The sequence below is a fragment of the Ictalurus punctatus genome, chromosome 16 (assembly GCF_001660625.3).
Source record: "Ictalurus punctatus breed USDA103 chromosome 16, Coco_2.0, whole genome shotgun sequence".
NCBI lineage: Eukaryota > Metazoa > Chordata > Actinopteri > Siluriformes > Ictaluridae > Ictalurus > Ictalurus punctatus.
This window is the reverse complement of record NC_030431.2, coordinates 5,835,001-5,855,312: the sequence shown is the minus strand read 5'-3', so window position 1 is coordinate 5,855,312 and position 20,312 is coordinate 5,835,001. Positions and strand designations below refer to the sequence as shown.

Genomic DNA, 20,312 nt, shown 5'->3' with positions numbered 1-20,312 from the left:
GTATACAGAGTTTAAAAAACCCCCACAATACCTCAGATTTTATATCACATGATAAAACAGCAGTATTGATGCATCCCAAATAAACACAATGTAGAAATTTCACATTTTCTCTCCACTCAAGATCACAGAAACATCATGGCTGTCCAACTGTATTTAATCCACAGTACATACAATAATACAGAACCGAGCACAAGTGGGTGAAAAAGAGCCGAGAAGTCATTCAGATCAAAACTGTTTACAGTGTTAGTTTGTATTCAGAGTGTACGGTTGGAAATACACGGGGTTTTGAGCAACAGGATGCGTTTCAGATACGTTCTGAAAACTCGGTAAAGAAACATGAGGTGATGAAATGCTCAGAGTTTAGAATTGCTGCCACGTCTTTGCTGTAGTACAGTGGGCGTCAGCAGTACGTTCTCCGATGCGTTTACAATATCACATCGTGCCTTTAACTTAGAAATGTGTCCAAATTCATGTTTTTTTTTGTTGTTATTTTAATGTGATTACATGCTGATTTCTACACAGAGGACAGTGAATTCGTAATAAGTTATTGAAAAATGGAACGTTACACTCAAAACCTGACCTGCTGCTTGTTTATAAATCTGTAATATAGAAATGATTATATTATATATTTCCTGTGGTTCCCAGTAATATTCACCAGTTTGTATCTCTAAATGTTTTGGAGACAACATTGGATGGAATAAATCACTTGGTTGAATTAAAAGAGGGGGGAAAATGGCAAGGATGGCAAAAATAATAATAATTTACAAACAAAGAGCTCTTGGAGATTGTAAAACTGGTTTTTGATTGCAATATGATTTGATTTTAAATTAAATGGCATTAAGAAACAGCAAATCTTAACCTCTTAATCAGAAAGTGCTTCCAACAGAGATTTTGTTGGAAGTGCCGGACATTTCTGGACTTCTGTATAAAACAAATCAACCGCGAGTACATATTGCACATTAACTTCTCCCAAAAAAAAAACCCTCTGCATTTTCTAGCGTTGAAGCTGCTTATTTGCGCCATCTGCTGGACAGATTTAAAAACCACCGTGAAGGCGTTATATTATACACAGAAACACTTTACGTTCGAGTACGCTTGTGTGACGTTGCTATTTTACGCACGCCGCCTTCAACTACTTCTCGAAATTTCTTTTAAATTTGGTGATTTCCAATTTTAAAAAAAAAAAGAAGAAAAAAGACCATATTAAAACTCGCCAGATTTTAATAAAATAGATCTTTTACATTCTCCAGAAAGTCTTTCATCCAATGGCGGTTAAGTATTTGATGAGTGATGAGTGCCTTATTTCCAGATGATTGTGTTCTAGGTGTGTTGTTTGTGTGCCCGAGACTGATTGTCTGTGCGGTGGTGTCTTGTTGTACACAAACTGCGCTGATGTAATTAATGGTGTTGGTCCTTAAAGAAACTACCCCCAACCCCCCGCACCCTCCCCCCCCTCCAAAAAAAAACATTTTAAGCAACCATGAATGCACTAAAATCTGACATTTACTTTTGCGAATCTACATAAATAATTCCTCACCATACATTTCCTATATAGTAAAATGTACATCTTTACAATATCTACACGTCGGTTATTCCCCACACAATCGCAAAACATTCTACAATCCCCTGAACTTTTATAAACAAGCGGCTGCTGCGTCCAAAAACCTTCCAGCGCTCCGTTCAAATATACAACTCCAATAAGATCCTAATTAAATACATCACATCCTCTCACATCCAGTGTCTGCCTGTTAACAAATACCAAAAAAAAACAAAAAACAAAACCTCCTATACAGTATTTGGCTACAACGTATCATGCCGTTGAATCTAAAAACAAAAGTAAAATCACAGCTTATGATTAAAAGAATATCCTGCAATAGTTCTATACATCTCACTTACATATGAACAGTAAGCTAGAGCACAGACTTTTAAAGGACTTCATGTTGACCTGAAATGATAGAAATCTTATAAACATTATACACGTGCCGAACTCCTTTCTTTACAGCTCGAACAGACGCTCGGATCGAGTACCCAGTAGTACATTTACAAAGGAAATAACTGATGTTTTGTTTGTCCTTCCTGTGATCATTCTAATTTTGGCACATTTTTTAATCCTGACAGAGATAAATACTACCGTTGTGTGCGCACGCACTCGAAATCTGTCATATATTAATAAAGATCATGCACTACACGATAACAATATGTAGCCACATGAGATGGTAACAAGGTTCCACTATCGACTTGTGCAAAAGGAACAATGAGGTTATACATTTACGTAACTACAGCTTCTGGAAAAGAAATGGTTTTGGCCATCGGTTATATCGAGCGCCGCCAGTTGTCCGTGTATACTCTGATTCTTCAGATAAATCAAAGCAATAAAGGTGCACAAACTGGTGAGAGACAGCCGACTACCGCGTCGAGCGTCTTGAGAAAACGGATCTCCCCAGTGTACTCTTTGTAAATGCGGATAGACGCCTACGCCAGTCGTCTCGTTCGGAGGAACGGAGCAGCAAAGTGGTTTTTGCTCTGGAACCAGGGAGAAAAAAGGGTGCTGAGGAAACGTGGTAGCGTGGAGGCTCAGGAGGATTTGTACTTGGCTATCTATACATGCCATGGCGCACCGGAGACATGAGCGAGAGTTTTCAGGAGCGCTAGACACCCTAGTGATGTCCGAGAGGTATTGCAAGCATGATGGCCAGATAAAGGGATTGTTGCCAAATTACAGCTCGAGTGTCAACTGTCCTCGCTTTCGGCCCCAGAGCAGCACTCGCCCCGTGTATGTTTAATGCTTGTGTGGTAATATGCTGTTAAGAAGTAAGGCCTCTGATGACCTGTGAGCTGAACACAAGACGCAACACGGTGGGTCCTTATTGCCAAATGCTGCAGGGCTTTTGACGAGAACCCCCTCCATAAGAATAGCTTAGTAAAAAGAGGAAGAAACTGAGGGCAAGAGGTTGGCAAAGAGGGCTTGAGTGTGGCTAACACGAGTGGTTTCTGGGATTGACCGTGGCCGACTTGTCTGTACACGGCTGCCCTGAGCACGTGAGGAGGGAGGCATGTATCTACAGGTGGAAAATGTTGGTGGACATCACGATGACGTTGGAGACTTCTTCCACTTTTCTGATGATGCAGGTGGAGATTGGAGGAGTCAGAACTACCCAAGCATCCGATTCCTCTGTACATTCAAGCAAACTGAGAGGCAATGACCAGCGTTCCAAAATCTAGAGCGATGCGTAAGGCATTAGATTTCTTGTTGGTGTGTTACCTCAGTGGAACAAAATATTTTTTTCCCCAATGCCACTCTTGCTACATTAGAAAAGCCGTGCCAGTCTCTCACAGAGTCCGTTCCATTTTATCCCGTGTTTTTATCCCATAAACTCCAAGCTGATGGAGGGTTACTTGGGGCTCAGGGTGCCTCCCTCCAACTTCCCTGCACGCCCGAAGCAGCCCGCCGCAATGCTCATGCTCCTCTGTGCACGCTCAGCCCGCTCGCGGTCAAACTCCGACTGGCTCTGAGCGCGCTCAGGACGGCTCCCGTGGCCGGAGGACGTGGCCGAGGAGGAGGGGGCCGGCTGGGAGGAGATGGTACGCAGCAGGTGGTTGCGTTTGCGCAGGAAGTCGCTACTGGCACCCAGACCGAAGCTTCCCTTACGCAGAGTCACACGTGTGCTGCCTGTCTTGGCCGGTCGAGAGCGCTGACTGTACTCCAGATGTGACAAATGAGACGCGTACCCATCTGAGATGAACTGCAATGAGGAAAGGACAAAGAGACGGAGAACACAGAGCTGAGTGATGAAGGGCAGTAAATAAAAACCGTTATATCATTCATGTTATAATTAGGGTTTTGTGAGGTTGAAATGACTATTTTTAAAAGAAATACAACCTGCAGCGTATATGTGGTTACCTCGAACATTACATTTGACACGAATTCTGTACTGCGTTAAAAAATAACCTGTTTACTCAAACTCATTGATCGTGGAAGCCTAAGCACTGCAAGTGGGCAGTCAGTAAATGTTAATACATAATGATAAGTTACCATTACCGTAGCCCCAGTTCTCCGGAACATGGAGTGGAGAGAGATTCATACCCTGACCCTCTGTATAAGCATCCAGTTGCCCCTGGACCAGCCCTAACTACACGAATATGGCCATGCTCCTCCATCTCACTGAAGGTATTCACTTGTTGAGCAGCAAGCTGCGTATGCCTGGTGGCATACCGGTGCTCCACTGAATGTTTAAGAGAACTTCTGTTACAGTAATAGTAAGCTATCGTTCTCTTTCCATCATTTAATGTTTGAAATCCACCTATGGAAGACTTGGACAACTCCCAACTCCTGATCATGCTCACACTGAGACACTGTTGTTCAGAAAAAGACGGTCGTGCCCGACACATCGTCTGCAATTATGACCCTATGCACACCAAGGGCAGGATGGGCTACCGGTGTACTGGTAACATCTAGCTAGTAGTACCTAACAAACGTATTAGAACGGACTCAGCTTGCAGCTGAACTCCTGCAAATCTCCTGCAATGAGTGCCACAGGACATGACCATACTCCTGTTGGAATGAGCCTTGAGGTCTGAGAGAGGCTGCAAGCCCTTGGAGGCATATTATAGTGTTACTATTTCCACCAGCCAGTCTAAAAGTCGTTGATCAGAAATAGCCTTACGAGTATGAGGGTGGAAACCTGAGACATTCGCCAATGACTTGGTGAATTTCTGTCAAGGTCGCAAACTATACCTACCTGGGAATTTATATACTTCCCGTTCATTTCCCTTAGTCTCTATTAATGCATTTAACTAACGAGCTTTTTTTTTAGCTAGATTTCTGGGACAAAAAAAATATGGCACTGAGCAAGCACACTGGAGCTACTGAACGCATCATTTATCCACCACTGATAAGGTCTTGTAGAACGTACAGTATGTCTAAAACAGAGCACTGCTAAGACACTAGCTAGCGAGTGACACACTCAAACACCTGCTACTTCCAGCCATATAGAGTTAGACATACAGAGACCTAGTTGAAGGGGCCCATGCATTTTGAAAAATGGCGACCACCATAAGGACGAAGCAACGATGCACTGAGGTTTGACGTCTCGCAGGTCTGGATGAAGGTGGTTTATTTCTTCTTGAGCTAAAATTCTACCGTCTTTATTCGATTCCTTGAAATCCACATCAACATTTTTTTTAACGGACTGCTAAAATCAGATTACTCGTATTTCACGTCATCGAGTAAACGAACTTGACGTACATAAAGAAGTGCGTTTCGATGAAACTCTTAAGGCATACCTGACACTGGTGCTGCATCTTTTTCGTTGGTCTGCCAACAATGTAGATGCTAGATGGCGGCAGGCCAAGCGAAGTGTACACCGAGATGTCCTTCGTGGAGCCGTACGCAGCGAAGATCTTCATATGTGCCTTGGGACACAGACAGAGAGGTAGAAAACAAGCTCAAACCTTGCCATTTCATTCACCGCACAACAGTCTTGCTCATTTGAATGTTTAAATATCGTTTAAAATGATGCCGCGTTTAATCGAGGCATCTCCAGCTTCCTACATCAGCGATGAGGGACTTGAGGAAGTTCGCTTTGTGACGAAGTGGGTCGTGCACCAGACCGTCGCAAAAGGACACAATGCCATGAGGGAAGTTGTGCTGCGAGAGCCAGGCCACCACACGCTGCTTCTGCATATCTGGACGGCCCGTCACATACACGATCAAGTAGCCCAAGTCCTGCCAGTGCCTGGAAAAAACAGGACAATAACCAAATGCAAGATGTTTTAAACAGCAAGCTGTTCTCAACGAGGTTGCCAGGTATAATGTTACTGCAAACACTTCACTACTGTGTAAAAAAATTAAAAATTGGCGGCTCAGAAAAAATACGGATGATGAGGAGTTAGGTGTGCGCCATTTCTCCAGTTGAGTCAGAATATTAAAGGCAGCTGACAATGTTATTTTGTTTAAAAAAAAAAAAATAAAAATTGATTCACATTTCCCTTTGGCCCCTTCTCATCCAAAACATCTAACTTAACCAGAGTCATGGAGAAGATAGAATGAGAAGGTAGCTGGAATTAAATGAGGATGCTGCGATGTACCTGACAACGTCCACTGCCCCTGCTCTCACTTTAGGGTCACTTCCCATAATAGACACACTGGCAGCAAACGAGCCATCGATGCTGAACACTACAAACTCTGTGGCACGTGGCAGCACAGTCAGGTAGCTGTCTGCAGATGTGTGGTCACCTCTGGAATTAACAAAAGCATGTCTATTACGCACAAACCATCATAGAACTCAAAGTTCATGAAGAAAGTCTTGCAAGCCAGACTTCTAGCTATTGGTAAACTACTCGCCAATAAATGTGGACAAGAATGAGCAAACCCCATTAATCGTAACTAATCCAGGGCACTGACAGCTAACTCGACACTCTAACCCCATTTTAAGATATGTGAAAACACTCACTGCTCCCCCCCCAGGAAGTTCTGGTATATACCTGACCACCATTTTGACTGGGTACACGCCGATCCCTAGTCGTTTGCTCTCGGGGATCGTGTAAGAAACTCGGCCGCTGCTGTTGGTCAGCTCTGTGTCGAAGTACACCCACTCTCCTGATGGAGGTTGTGTCATTATGTGGATGTCAACCTTCAAATGCAAAACAAGCATAAAAGTGATAAACATACAAGAACAAGGATAATAAATAAATAAATAAATAAATAAATGGCATAAACGGTTGCTAATACTGAAAGAGGCAAGGTCACCGTCTCTGATAGTTTACCTTCTCTCCAGTTAGAGTGACCATATCCAATGGACCGTACATGAAACGGCCGGAGACCACTTGCATGCCGTCCTCCGTAAAGACTCCGTCGTTCACGCGATGGTTCGCGGTTACATTCTACAACACACATTCACCTGGTCACGTTACACTGCCATAAATGTGTACACTTCTCACTGCGAGACTACCATAAAAGAAATATACGATTATTAAGCCTTGTACATTTAATCTTTCTAGACGTGCTTGAAATAAGCAAAACTTGCTGCCAATAATGCATGATCAAGCATGAAATTCGTACAAAATATCTAGAAATAGGCGTAATGATCTTACATTGGTTTGATCGTAATCTCATAAGAACTACTGAGTAAAGTCACCTATATTCAAGATTTTTTTTCTCTCTCTTTCTAGGATACTGTGGGGATTTTTTTTGGTGCAGTGCAGCTCTACACTAAAAATATTCCATCCTGCTATATATTATGTTAGCTACTATTTTTAGCCTAGATATTTAGGTCTCCAGGCCATAAAGACACGTGACTGGGCAAGCACACTAGACTTGATACTTGGTCGCTGGGCTAGCTAATAAATATATGACTTGTTTTTTTGTTTTTACATTTCGGAAGCCCTTGTACTTTCATATCAATTTCTTTTCTTATTCAAATGAACTGCTTTAGGTCATTTTATATCTTGAGGAAGTTGGGTTGAAAATGTAGTGGTCTGTATAAACAGAAATAGCTTCAGGAGCAGTCAGAATATATGCAAGAGCTGGCAACCACAAGCTAAAAAAAAAACCCCAAACAAACCCTATCCTCCACAAAGCTCTAGTCTCTTTGCAGTGAACGAGGGAGAAGAGGGGGGCTGACAAATTGCGCATAGCAACAGATTATATAGCGACAGAGAGTGATTATATGTGTACAAGGCATCACTCTAGAAGTTTTACCTGATAAAACAGCCAATGAGTGTAGGTACACAGTAAGTGTATGCAATACATTTTTCGATGTGGAAAAGTGGAGAACCAGCTCACCCTGATCTTAACGTGTGTTCTCTTCCTCTGCCACTTCTCCCGTGGTTTGGAGGGTGTGAATTCTGAAACCTCCTTCCCATCCAGCTCCAGAATACTGGAGTTCTCATGCCTCATTACCTGAGATCGAGAGAGAGAGAGAGAGAGAGAGGATTAGAGCGACAGAAATGAATAAAATCAAGGAAATAAAAAAAGTGAGGCAGGGCTTGTGGACAGCAGATATAACAATACCTGTCTGAGCAGAAAGGACACAACGTCTGTAGACTCCCAGTAGGAAGCGTGGAAAAGGTGAGGTAGAGCCACGGTGGGAAAGGCAGTCAGGGCATCAGGGCAGTACAGGGCAAAGTCAATGCGCTTTGTCCCCCACCAACGAGCAGCAACTGCAGGACGATTAAAACAATTACAATCCAATAGCAACAGGCTGAGGGGTTCTCAGCAACAGGGACTCGATCACACAAAACACTGGCACCTAATGTATAGGATTAGGATAGAACACGTTCTTAAACACTCTGACTGCTTGGACTAAGTGACAAAAGGTTTGAAGATATGACACAGGTAAATGTGAAGGGCAGTGGGAAAAGAAGTGAAGTGGAAACATTGGAGTGCACTGGTTCGTGCAATGGTCGAGATCTCATATCTTCTTCCTCTCACAGCCTAACAAGAGTGAGTCCAAGCTGCCAAATACACATACCCAAACCTGAAATCTCATCCTGCTTCAGTACCATGGAGAGCACCTGTTTACAAAAAGATGGCAGCCGATCCCCTGGAGTGCAGCCCAAGCAGGACAGGAAAGTGAAATGAGATACAGCTGGCAGCTTCCTGTTTCCACTGAGCCAAAAAGCGAGTGCTTTAAAGCCAGCTCTAATGGCACTGAGGCGACATGGTGGGCGACATGGTGAGCCCGCTCAGACTCTTTCCCTCCCTCATGCTCTCCGATGCATTTACAGAATTACATTCTGCACACCGTTCTGAGAGTTCACTAAGAGTTTCAATCTAAATTTCTATGTATTTAAAAGAAGAAAAAAAAAATCCATATTAAGATGCATGAGCTCATTCTCTACGCCCATCCAACTTTTAGCAAAATGACTCCTATCGCAAAGGAATAATTAATTATAAATATAATTAAATAGAATCAATTAACAAAGTGTGTATGCGTACGTGCGATTAAGTAAACATGGATCATTCCCAAAATGTGCTTGCAGTTTTTTTTCCATTCATTCATCTTCAGTAACCATTTTTATCCTGATCAAGGTCGCACGATGGGGAGGCCAGGCCATCGCAGGAAAACATCCGCACACTCATTCACACATATTGGCAATTTAGCGTAGCCAATCCACCTACATGCATGCTTGTGGAGAGTGGGAGGAAACCAGACAGCCCAGAGGAATCCTACAAGAACATGCGAACAACTCTGCACAAACAGGAACACCTGCGTGAAGTTCCATCAATCCATTTTCCGTACTGCTTATCCTACACAGGGCCGTGGGGGAGCCTGGAGCCTATCCCAGGGAAACTCGGGGCGCGAGGCGAAGGACGCCCTGGACGGGGTGCAAACACATCGCAAGACCCAATCGCACACACATTCACACAGCACGGACAATTTGGAAATGCACATCAGCCTAGAACGCATGTCTTTGGACTGTAGGAGGAAACACCACACACACATTTGGGAGGGGGGATTCAAACCCCCCAACCGCGGAGGGTTTGGTGCGAAGCTAACCACTAAGCCTCTGTGCCCCCCCGTATGAAGATGATACATTTTTACAAAGGCAAAATGTAACTAAATTTCAGGAACAAAAACATTACTCTAGGTAAAAAAGAAAAGAAAGTTTATGATACAATCATGATATTGCGATAACAAAAACTAAAATTTTCCATATCTTTCCAAAGAATTTAAAAATCAAATGCAATTAGTTACAGCCCCAGGGCGACCACGCAATATCATACCAGAGACAACGTGTTCGTTTAAAGCATCTTCAAAGGCACCTGGTCCTCCAGAGAGACACAGAGAAAGCTTGGTTTTGCAGATGAAGACTCTATGGTGGTGGTATGAGTGACAGAGGGGAGTGAGGACTGAGAAAAAGAGAAGCTACAGTACAGCATAGCCTGAAGATGCAGAGAACTGCGGTAGGGTTTAGTGAGCGCTAACAGGGCAGGACTGGGTGGTTTAGACCAACAGGTACATGGGACAGAACAGCAATGAAGAAGAGGAGGAGGAAGGCCCATGTTCCTCCACGCTCCGGCAGCAGTACCTTGCTCTATATCCAGCTGCATGCTCGGCGACGGAGGGCTGGAGTTGGGGAGAGGGGAGGGCTCGAAGCAGCTCACCTCATCTGAGCCTGCCGCTCTGCTACTGAGCAACTTGTAGCGGGCTTTCGGGGATGGGCTTCTCGAGGAGATTTTGTTATAAGGGAGGGCCAGCTGGGACAAAAGGCTAAGCTTTTTGGACTGATTGAGATGACATGCTTGTGCTAAGAGATAAAAAAAACAACAACAACATAAAAGGAGGAAAGCTATAAAGATAATACTGGACATTTTACATTTTGATTGGTTGATTGATTTCTTTATCGTCACTGTAAAAAAACAAAACACCAGACTCATCAATTGATAAGAAGAAATGAATTATGCAATACATATTGTTAATTTCTATAGAATGAGCTAAAGTGAATAAACTGTTTCTCAGTCCAAAAGCCCGTTATGCATTATATCTGAATTTTCCTCCTGAGATTTGTCTGTAGATTTGAGTTAACGTTTGTGAGCGTGTGTGAGCGTGTGGACGTACTGTTGGCGATATTGGAGGCAGTGTAACTATCCACCAGTCCGGAAACCTGGCTGGCGATGCTGACCTCGCTGGGTCTTCGAATGTTGCGGGACGCTGGGGCTGAGGCAGGAGACGAAGGGTAGGAGTTCTCCAGGAACATCCCCCCGTGAGAGTGCATTACATCCGCTACGAACACAAAGTCAAATCCCAGTTTCAATAATGAGTGCAGCGATGTTTCCTATGTCCAACGATAAGGTGAGAATTCAGAACTTCGTGCCTGTTAAAGGTTCTTGTAGTTGAATGGTTAGTAATTAATAGTAATGATTCAAAAAAGAAGTTTTTTTTTTTTTAAAAAGCTATAATTTTATATATATATATATATATATATATATATATATATATATATATATATATATATATATATATATATATATACACACATATACACACACATACATATACACACACAGACACACACTAAGCATACTACCTACAGTGCATCCGGAAAGTATTCACAGCGCTTCACTTTTTCCACATTTTGTGTTACAGCTTTATTCCAAAATGGATTAAATAAATTATTTTCCTCAAAATTCTATTAGTACCCCATAATGACAACATGAAAGAGGTTTGTTTGAAATCTTTGCAAATTTATTAAAAATAAAAAGCAAAAAAAGCACATGTACATAAGAATTCACAGCCTTTGCCATGACACTCAAAATTGAGCTTCCACTGATCATCCTTGAGATGTTTCTACAACTTGATTGGAGTCCACCTGTGGTAAATTCAGTTGATTGGACATGATGTGGAAAGGCACACACCTGTCTATATAAGGTCCCACAGTTAACAATGCATGTCAGAGCACAAACCAAGCCATGAAGCCCAAGGAATTGTCTGTAGACCTCTGAGACAAGATTGTATCGAGGCACAGATCTGGGGAAGGGTACAGAAATATTTCTGCAGCATTGAAGGTCCCAATGAGCACAGTGGCCTCAATCATCTGTAAATGGAAGACATTTGGGACCACCAGGACTCTTCCTAGAGCTGGCCGCCCGGCCAAACTGAGCGATCGGGGGAGACGGGCCTTAGTCAGGGAGGTGACCAAAAACCCGATGGTCACTCTGACAGAGCTCCAGCGTGTCTCTGTGGAGAGACGAGAACCTTCCAGAAGAACAACCATCTCTGCAGCACTCCACCAATCAGGCCTGTATGGTAGAGTGGCCAGACCGAAGCCACTCCTCAGTAAAAGGCACATGACAGCCCGCCTGGAGTTTGCCAAAAGGCACCTGAAGGACTGTCAGACCATGAGAAACAAAATTCTCTGGTCTGATGGCCTGAATGGCAAGCGTCATGTCTGGAGGAAACCAGGCACCAGTCATCACCTGGCCAATACCATCCCTACAGTGAAGCATGGTGGTGGCAGCATCATGCTGTGGGGATGTTTTTCAGCTGCAGGAACTGGGAGACTAGTCAGGATCGAGGGAAAGATGAATGCAGACATCCTTGATGAAAACCTGCTCCAGAGCGCTCTGGACCTCAGACAGGGGTGAAGGTTCATTTTCCAACAGGACAACAACCCTAAGCACACAGCCAAGATAACAAAGGAGTGGCTACAGGACACTGTGAATGTCCTTGAGTGGCCCAGCCAGAGCCCAGACTTGAACCCGATTGAACATCTCTGGAGAGATCTGAAAATGGCTGTGCACCGACGCTCCCCATCCAACCTGATGGAGCTTGAGATGTCCTGCAAAGAAGAATGGGAGAAACTGCCCAAACTGTGAAACTGTGTCAAGCTTGAAGCATCATACTCAAAAAGACTTGAGCAAAGGCTGTGAATTCTTATGTACATGTGCTTTTTTTTGTTTTTTATTTTGAATAAATTTGCAAAGATTTCAAACAAACTTCTTTCACGTTGCCATTATGGGGTACTGTTTGTAGAATTTTGAGGAAAATAATGAATTTAATCCATTTTGGAATAAGGCTGTAATATAACAAAATGTGGAAAAAGTGAAGCGCTGTGAATACTTTCCGGATGCACTGTAGCTGAGAACTGAAAATGTTTTAAAAAGGTCTTACATTTTAGGACAAAGCCAACTCTGGAATTATTGGCACCCATCAGGAAAATAAATATGATGTAAATATGATTGTATATTATGGGAAAAACTACTCATTGGCCTCTAACAAAATAATTCCAACAATAACTCTAACAATCATTTTAATAATACGATTCCACCCGTGCTATGGTTACTGGCCCACTTGATGGCATCATGATGATGTTTTTTCCCCCCAAATTAAACCTGGTCGCCTCTGCCAGGAGGCAACCAGGCACAACCTGACAAGGATTTTTATGTCTGAAGAAATACTGCATTAAAATAAAACTATACAGTGTTCCCAAATGTTCAAGCTGAAGCATCACTCACCGTATGTCTCATTTTTTTCCCCCCATGAAGAATGATGATAATTCTGGAGATGACTAAGGAGTTACTGGAGTTTGGAATTATTTCCTTCTCCATATTGAACTGCTACTGATGAGTTACTAATTGCCAATTTTCCCATAACCATTTTTGCAACTGCATACACATGGGTGACAAATTAAAGGAAATAAAGAACATTATTTGTCTCAGTAAGATGTTGGGCCATCATGAGCAGCCAGAATAGCATCAGTGCACATTGGCACAGATTTAACAAGTCTCTGGAACAGTATTGGAGCACACATGTACACATATAGCAGGTGAACAACAGAACAGGAATGGCTACACACACTCGGGCGTGGCTGGCACAGCCTGCCAGTTGAGCACGGGAACGGGGATGGAGGTCTCGCCTAAGCCATCGTGGCAGCGGCCTCCACTCTCCAGCAGGAGGTGAGGGTTGCTCTGGAGGGTCTCCACTGCATGCCAGCCGCAGCACGAGGGCACATGAGGGCAGCACGGCACGAGGGGGGGGGGGGGGGGGGGGGGGGGGGGGGGGGGGACAAACAAAGACAGAACAAGGCAGAAAGAAAGACAGACAAAGAAATGGTATGAACAGATGACGGAAAAGCAGGTATGAATCAAAGAGTTATAAGGGCTGGAATGGACAAGGGTTGACTCGACAAAGATGTTTTAAGGTGTTTAACGACCTTGGTGCTTGTCATAGGGGTCTCTAGGTGTTGCTCTGTAGAAGCTTGAAGTCTCTGATCTGACCGTTATCTAACACGTACGTCTTTGAAACACGGACACGATTGAATACTTATTCTATTCGGATCAAGTGTGTTAGATCGAGGTTGGAGCTGAGGTCAGTTCTCCAGGAGCAGTGTGAGGAAAATTCAAGCTTCATATTATGTTTAAGGGAGAGACATGATGGAACATGATTGCAACATGTGCGAGAGCCTGTGTGGCTGAGGTTGACCCGCGCTTACCCAACAGGGCCGAGTGCCCGTCGCCTAGAGGGAAACGCTGGTAACGTGGCACGCTGAAGGGCGCCAGCAGGTGGAACTTCTTCTCCAGCAGTGGCTCCAGGCGTGAGGCTGACGGGTCTGCAGGGTGGAACAGGTTATACACCTGCTGGCAGGCTGGACGGAGGTGAGCCACTGGGGAAGAGGAGAAGTGTTTTATTAACCTGCTGCTTAGAACCGTCATCACAATGGAAAATGTGTAAAGAGAACAGATAAATATACAGCAAATACTGTGAGCTGAAGTGCAGATACGGGGTGGAGTAGAAACTCAGAAATACATACATTTCTTTCGGTCCTGATCTATAGCTATAGAACACATTCATTTCTACAGTCGGCTGGTATCTGGGAGACTTCCAGGTTACACACGCAAGCAACAAAACCCAACAGAAGATGACCAAATGCAGTTTCTGCCCTAGTGTTAACAGTGAGAAATACGCTTGGCTCAGGATTGTTCTCAATTTTCATTGGTTTCTTCATGAAGCATGTTGGACATTGGAGGACAGTTTCATCTCACTGCTGACTCTTTGCACTACGATCATTTCAGCCATTTATAAGATTTGAATGCTTAGTTAAATCCACAGCATGATGCTTGATAAAGAATTTTTTTTAAATAATCACCGTTTTCTTTTCTTACCTTAATTAGTTCCGAGTTAATCATATGCACAGTGTAACAAATTCTTTAATATTACCATGTCAGTCTGCGATTAAGGCAAATTCCTATACTTATATAGGATAGTGCTAGGAAATATGAAAAAAAGAAAAGCCACAGCTGGGAACTTTTCAAGACCGAAAACACCTCGGCAGTGGGAAGTCAATCACGAAGCTTGTGCGAGAGATAATGTTTACAATTATGTTTACATGATTCCCCACACATAGCTGATGCTCTGGTGCTGTGCCCAGGTATTACTGACAAAAGCCTTTATTTTATTTATTAAGCCATATTCTGAGAAATTACAAACACCTTGTCTCTAATTTGTGAGAGCCATCCATTTTTTTTTTTTAACAGTAACATAAGTACATTTGAATATTGTGGTAGGGAGACTTAATGAGCTAACTGGGAAAAAAAAACTCGTTATAAACTTATGAAAATATTGTAATGGTTTAATGAATTTTAATGAGGCTGAAGTGCATTAGTGAAGCCAATAATTATAATTCCGCCATGAATTTTACGTTTAATTACAGTCAACAATGCAACGAATGATGAACTCATTTTTAAGTACTATTGTCATGTGGAGTCCTATTGTAAGGCGAGTTAGAAAGAGCTGAGATGAGAGAGAGAGAGAGAGAGAGAGAGAGAGAGAGAGAGAGAGAGACGTACACTGACCAGCCACTTTAATAGATACACCTGTACACCTGCTCATTCCTGAAATTATCCAGAATTATCATGTGGCAGAAGCACAATGAAAAAGAACAGCCAATGTTTTTCCAATTTTCATCTCTCCACTGTTCGCTGAGCCTGTGCCCACTTGTAGCCTCAGATTCCTTTTCGTGGCTGACGGGAGTGGAACCTGATGGTCTTCAGCTGTTTCTGTCCATTCGCCTCACAGTTTCGAGACACTTTTCTTCTCGCCACGGCTGTAAAAAGTCCTCATTTGAGTTCGTCTGGCCATCTCCTCCTGACCTCTCTCATCAACAAGGCGTCTACGCCCTCAGAACCGGATGGTTTTGTTTTGTTTTTCACACCATTCTATGTAAACTGCAGTGTGTTAAGATCCCAGGAGATCAGCAGTTTGTGAAATCCTCAAACAGGACTGATTTTATGCATCGTGCTGCTGCCTCACGGTTGTGCACGTGAAGAGGTGTATATTAAATGTATCAAGACATGGCTACAGAAATGAATGTCGAGGTGAATATAGTCAACCTACCGTCTAGAGAAGGGACCACGGTTTTCCTCAGAGCCAGGACCAAACCCAGAGGAGAGCCAAACAGGAAGAAATCAGACACCTCGAAATCGAACTTGCCCAGAGCGCCGCCTCCTTCCAGCATCGTGCTGTTACTCGACCGCCGAGAGCCTGGATCATTCCTCAAAACGCTGGCGTGCAAACTACACACACACACACACACACAACAAAAAAGAAACACCAAAAAATAATTTTCCACATAATGTTTTTGTCCAGCTTTATCACAGAGCTACTGTGTTGTGTACAATTTTCAAATATGATGTTTGTTCTTAGGACACGGGTACACCAGGGTCCGTCTAACAGAGCTATTTTGCGCATCTGACCTAGACAGGAAGGCCTGGTGCTGCTTGATGGTGTCCAGTTCGTAGGTGGAAGAGTCGCTACGCTTGCGGGGCAGCTGCTTCTTGGGGTCATCGGCACCGCTGCAGCGTGGGATGTCGATGTTGCTGCGGCTCAAGTGACGGCTGCCTTCCAGGGACAAACCAGAACCAGAACCCGAGCCTGACGGGCTACTGTTGATGATGATGCCCGGCGAGAGCAGATCGTTGTCCTGCAGTTCAGTGATATATACAATTATTTGTAGGGCAAATGTATATATATTTTTTGCCATTTCTTGAAAGCAGTCATTGGCACATGATACAGTGCAGTTAAAGCTGAAATATGTAACTCATGAGTAGCATTATTAACTCAGTGTAGAATCAAACACTCTGAAACTTTGGATTCTTGTGCTGCTGGCCTGAAAAGCCTAAAATATTCATTCAAAGTCAAAGCTGTCAGGTTGGATTTGGAGCAAGCTTTTGAGTCTAATACGCCATCAGAGATGTGTCATTCCTCATCACGCCACAACCTTCGGCTTTAAAGAATGTCAGGAAGCCATCAGTGATAGTGTTTTGAAGCAAACATAGTAACAAACAAACAACATGGAGGATACGCCTGATGGTAAAGATCTTTATTTCAAACCTATCGGTGCTGCGTATAGCCTAAAATTTGACACAGGATAAAAACTCCGTTTTCTTTTTATTACCTGCACGCTGACTATGCTCCCTCTCCTGCTACTGTTCTGGCTCTCCGACACGGTGATGTTGCTGCTGCAGAGGGCATCAAAGCCCAGGATCCCTCCGACACAGTCACCTATCAGACACACCTTTCCAAGCAGCACAGACACATTCCAGAAATAAGCAATAGGTCCAAACTCTCCTCAAAATTTACGATTAAGATTCGTTCTTGATGTGAAATCACAAGACACTGACCTGGCCAGAGAACGCAGTACCTTCCAACGATTTAATGAAGTCTCCGTACACCTGATTGGCTCGCACTATCACCGCAGCCACGGCGTCCTGGTACTGAGGAGCGGATGTGGCCAACAGAGGCAGAGCGGCGAGAGGGATGTGGTCCTGACTGTTGGAGAGGCAGCCCTCGTCATAGCTGTATGGACTTAAACTGGTGTGGGACAAAAGACATCATAAACATATACTAGTGTAGTGTAGCAGAACACATAGGAGTATTTACTGAGTGAACCCAGAAGGAAGAAGAAAAGAAAAAAAAAGAAAAAAAAATGACTGCAAAAAATGTATATAATGTGTATTGGTCACAATGGAGTTGTTTATTCTGGTTTAAATGTCCATGCTATCAGATTATTCACGGATTAATAGGATGCATGCAAACATAATCAGTGTCATCTTCACTCAAGTAGTCTATACTTAAGCATAACTTGTTATTGCTACTGTTTCATATACATCAACTCGGAAAGGCAGACTTACTTTGACACGAGCGAGAAAGCCTCCACACACACGGCGGGGCATGGCACCATGCGGATGGCGATGCGGCCTAGCGCTGTCGGGTAATGCACGCGCATGACGGTCTCGAAAGCCAAGCTAATGGTGTTGACATCAGCCTGCTTGCTGCTCTGCTCTCCACCTCCAGTGTCCAGGATGTTGCCGCCATGCAGGACCAGGAGCAGCACGTGCACCTTCGACGACTGCAGGCCCTGTTGACCCGAGCCGTCCTGAATCAGACAGAAGTGATGTGTCTTTAAGCAGTTAGTTTGGAAATCCCTCACCGTAGTGTGTCGTTTCAGCAGCTCCAGTCCTGGGGGAACTCTCGAGTTGCCTAATTGTACATTTTTCAAACGTGTTTAGAGCCTCCTGACTGAACTCATCATTCAATTATCAATGCTGTCATGAGCTAATTGAGGGATGTTAGAGATACAAATACAAAACTGTGCTGTGCTTTAGTCCCTCAGGACAGGGAGAGCCTCAGATTTACATTCACATCCACAATCTAATCCAAAACTAATGGGAGGAAGCAGACTGAAGCATCATCTGAACCATTTAGCTAACCACATGAAAGCACATATTAAAGCTCAATTAAGCTGTTTACTAAAAGGAAGCTACATCTCTAGGAGCTTCTATGAGAGTGGAAAAGTGCTGTGCAGTTACTCACAGCTGGACGTCTGGTCACTCGGCGCCTGTGTCTGGTGGGTCTCTGAACGCGAGGATAAAAGAGTACTGAGAACACACTGACGGTCCCTCACCCCCCAGTCCTACCCTTCCTTTCGCTCTATGACTTTCAGCTGCATGAGAACTTGGCCCTGATCCTAGTCTAAGTGCATATCGACTACGCCCCTTCTGATACACACACTTCTGTTTAAGTGCTGCCTCATTTGGATAAAGCTTGGATGGGAAGAAGCTGACTGTTTTGGATCTGACGCAATGCTATATGCTCCGAGACACGTAGACAACTTCACTTTCAAGCTTGCACTTAACCTTATAGTAACAGCATAGGGAAACTTCCGAGCAGCTGGAGCCAAATGTTCTTCTGATGTTCCTCTGAATACTAATTCGGCTTAGGCACGAGGTTAACCCTGTATTTGCGATCTGCTATTGAAACTGGGACAAGAGTGCACTAGAGATTTCATGCTCTCATTTCCACAAATCAGTTTTGGTAGCATAATCAAATGATAGATAGTGAACAACACTGTGAGGCGCTAAATGAGTGGAACGGCAGAATTCACACGTACCTCATTAAGGCTTTGGACATTCCCAGCTTCGGAATACTCGACCCCCGAGTCCTGGTACAAGTCACCTGTAAAGGAGTAATCAGAGAAATTAGCATTAGAAGAAATGTATAGATCAAATATAAGATTTGACCTAAATTAGAGCTTCATAGCTTCTCTCTGAGGGGTAAGGTGTGAATGTTGACCAAAAAAAAATTTTAAATCAAGCTTTTAATGAATTTAAAGCTTTACAAATATACTTATTTGAATTGTCTTAATTTATTTTATTTGATTATCTGTTTTATTATAAGTTTTATTCAGTCTTAATTTAACAGCCCATTTTTTAAGAAAATGCGTACACCTGCTCATTAATGCAATGACATGCCATGTTGTGCCCCGAGATTAGTTGTAAAGAGTGGAAATTTAAGTTAGCGTAGCCTTTAAAGTCCCCATGAAATCAAAATTGAAGTTTTAGTACTTCATGTTAGGCTTAAAGTTATCTATAAGCTAGTGTGCTCCAAAACAATGACAAATTTTACATTAGGAAGACACATGCATTCAAAATGTACACTCTCTCTCTACCACCAATAGGGAGCAGCAATTTTCATGACATCATTCTGCACTTCATCTTCTTATCAGATTTTCTGTCCAATCAAATGTTTTCTAAAATCTGAAGTGCCCCGCCCCCAACATTTTAAAAATCCATGGTATCAACCGTCAAGTACGGCTTAGCCCAGGCTGTGAGGTAAGCTAAAGGCTATTGGCTAATTTAAAAGAGGGAGGTGCCACTCGATATGTCCCGCCCTGACATCTTGTTTCAGTGGAAATTGAAGACTTTAAGTCACTAAGATCACGTTCCCCTATATACCCAATTGTCTAGCCAACACTACTGATTTATTTCTGGTCTGTTGTTACTGCTGAATATTTATTGGCCACCGTGTTATACCATAAAAAGCAGTAGTATTTGTGTGTCAAGAAAAAACAACTGCACTGAGCTGTCGGAGCTTGTCGAATAACAAGTGTATGCAACCATCACGTGTTTTACCACTGTAATGTCCTACTGTCTGGATGTTCCAGTAGGAGCATAAACAAGCTCCAGTTAGTCCAGGATGCAGCTGCAAGAGTCCTTACTAGAACCAGACGATATGACCACATCACCCCTATCTTATCCACACTGCACCAAGGTTATAATCGTAAATGAAAACGAATGAAATAATGAAAACTAGGTGTGAGAAAACATTGTCGTTAACTGAAATTGAAATAAAAACGAGGCATTACAAAAAAACGATAACTAACTAAAACTGTATTTTCTGTTTGCAAAACTAACTAAAATAAATACAATTATAGAGTAAATGTCCTTAGTTTTCGTCTCTGTCAATATCTTTCATAGAGCAAATATCTTTCAGAGTTGACATTTCCGACTGGGAACTCGGAAATTACAACAT

The 20,312-nt window shown here is 43.2% G+C and overlaps 1 protein-coding gene across 13 annotated transcripts in view; it reads right to left on the bottom strand.

Annotated features, from left to right (window-relative positions):
- Window positions 1-136: 136 nt before the first annotated feature.
- LOC108276928 (membrane-associated phosphatidylinositol transfer protein 2) overlaps window positions 137-20,312 on the bottom strand; it is a 61,498-nt gene continuing 41,322 nt past the window's right edge. For 8 of the 13 annotated variants that reach the window (XM_017489053.3, XM_017489051.3, XM_017489058.3 and 5 more), the window contains exons 9-26: window positions 18,892-18,956; window positions 17,633-17,877; window positions 17,123-17,312; window positions 16,897-17,016; window positions 16,196-16,422; window positions 15,837-16,015; window positions 13,936-14,106; window positions 13,300-13,425; window positions 10,563-10,727; window positions 10,033-10,251; window positions 8,012-8,160; window positions 7,784-7,900; window positions 6,766-6,882; window positions 6,484-6,632; window positions 6,088-6,237; window positions 5,552-5,735; window positions 5,284-5,412; window positions 137-3,743 (exon numbers count right to left, since the gene is read on the bottom strand). In XM_017489053.3, coding sequence (XP_017344542.1) covers window positions 3,393-3,743; window positions 5,284-5,412; window positions 5,552-5,735; window positions 6,088-6,237; window positions 6,484-6,632; window positions 6,766-6,882; window positions 7,784-7,900; window positions 8,012-8,160; window positions 10,033-10,251; window positions 10,563-10,727; window positions 13,300-13,425; window positions 13,936-14,106; window positions 15,837-16,015; window positions 16,196-16,422; window positions 16,897-17,016; window positions 17,123-17,312; window positions 17,633-17,877; window positions 18,892-18,956 — 3,053 coding nt within the window. In that variant the 3' untranslated portion in view covers window positions 137-3,392. The remainder of the gene's footprint in view (window positions 3,744-5,283; window positions 5,413-5,551; window positions 5,736-6,087; window positions 6,238-6,483; window positions 6,633-6,765; window positions 6,883-7,783; window positions 7,901-8,011; window positions 8,161-10,032; window positions 10,252-10,562; window positions 10,728-13,299; window positions 13,426-13,935; window positions 14,107-15,836; window positions 16,016-16,195; window positions 16,423-16,896; window positions 17,017-17,122; window positions 17,313-17,632; window positions 17,878-18,891; window positions 18,957-20,312) is intronic. The other 5 variants (XM_017489060.3, XM_017489061.3, XM_047160920.2 and 2 more) reach the window with 3 other exon arrangements.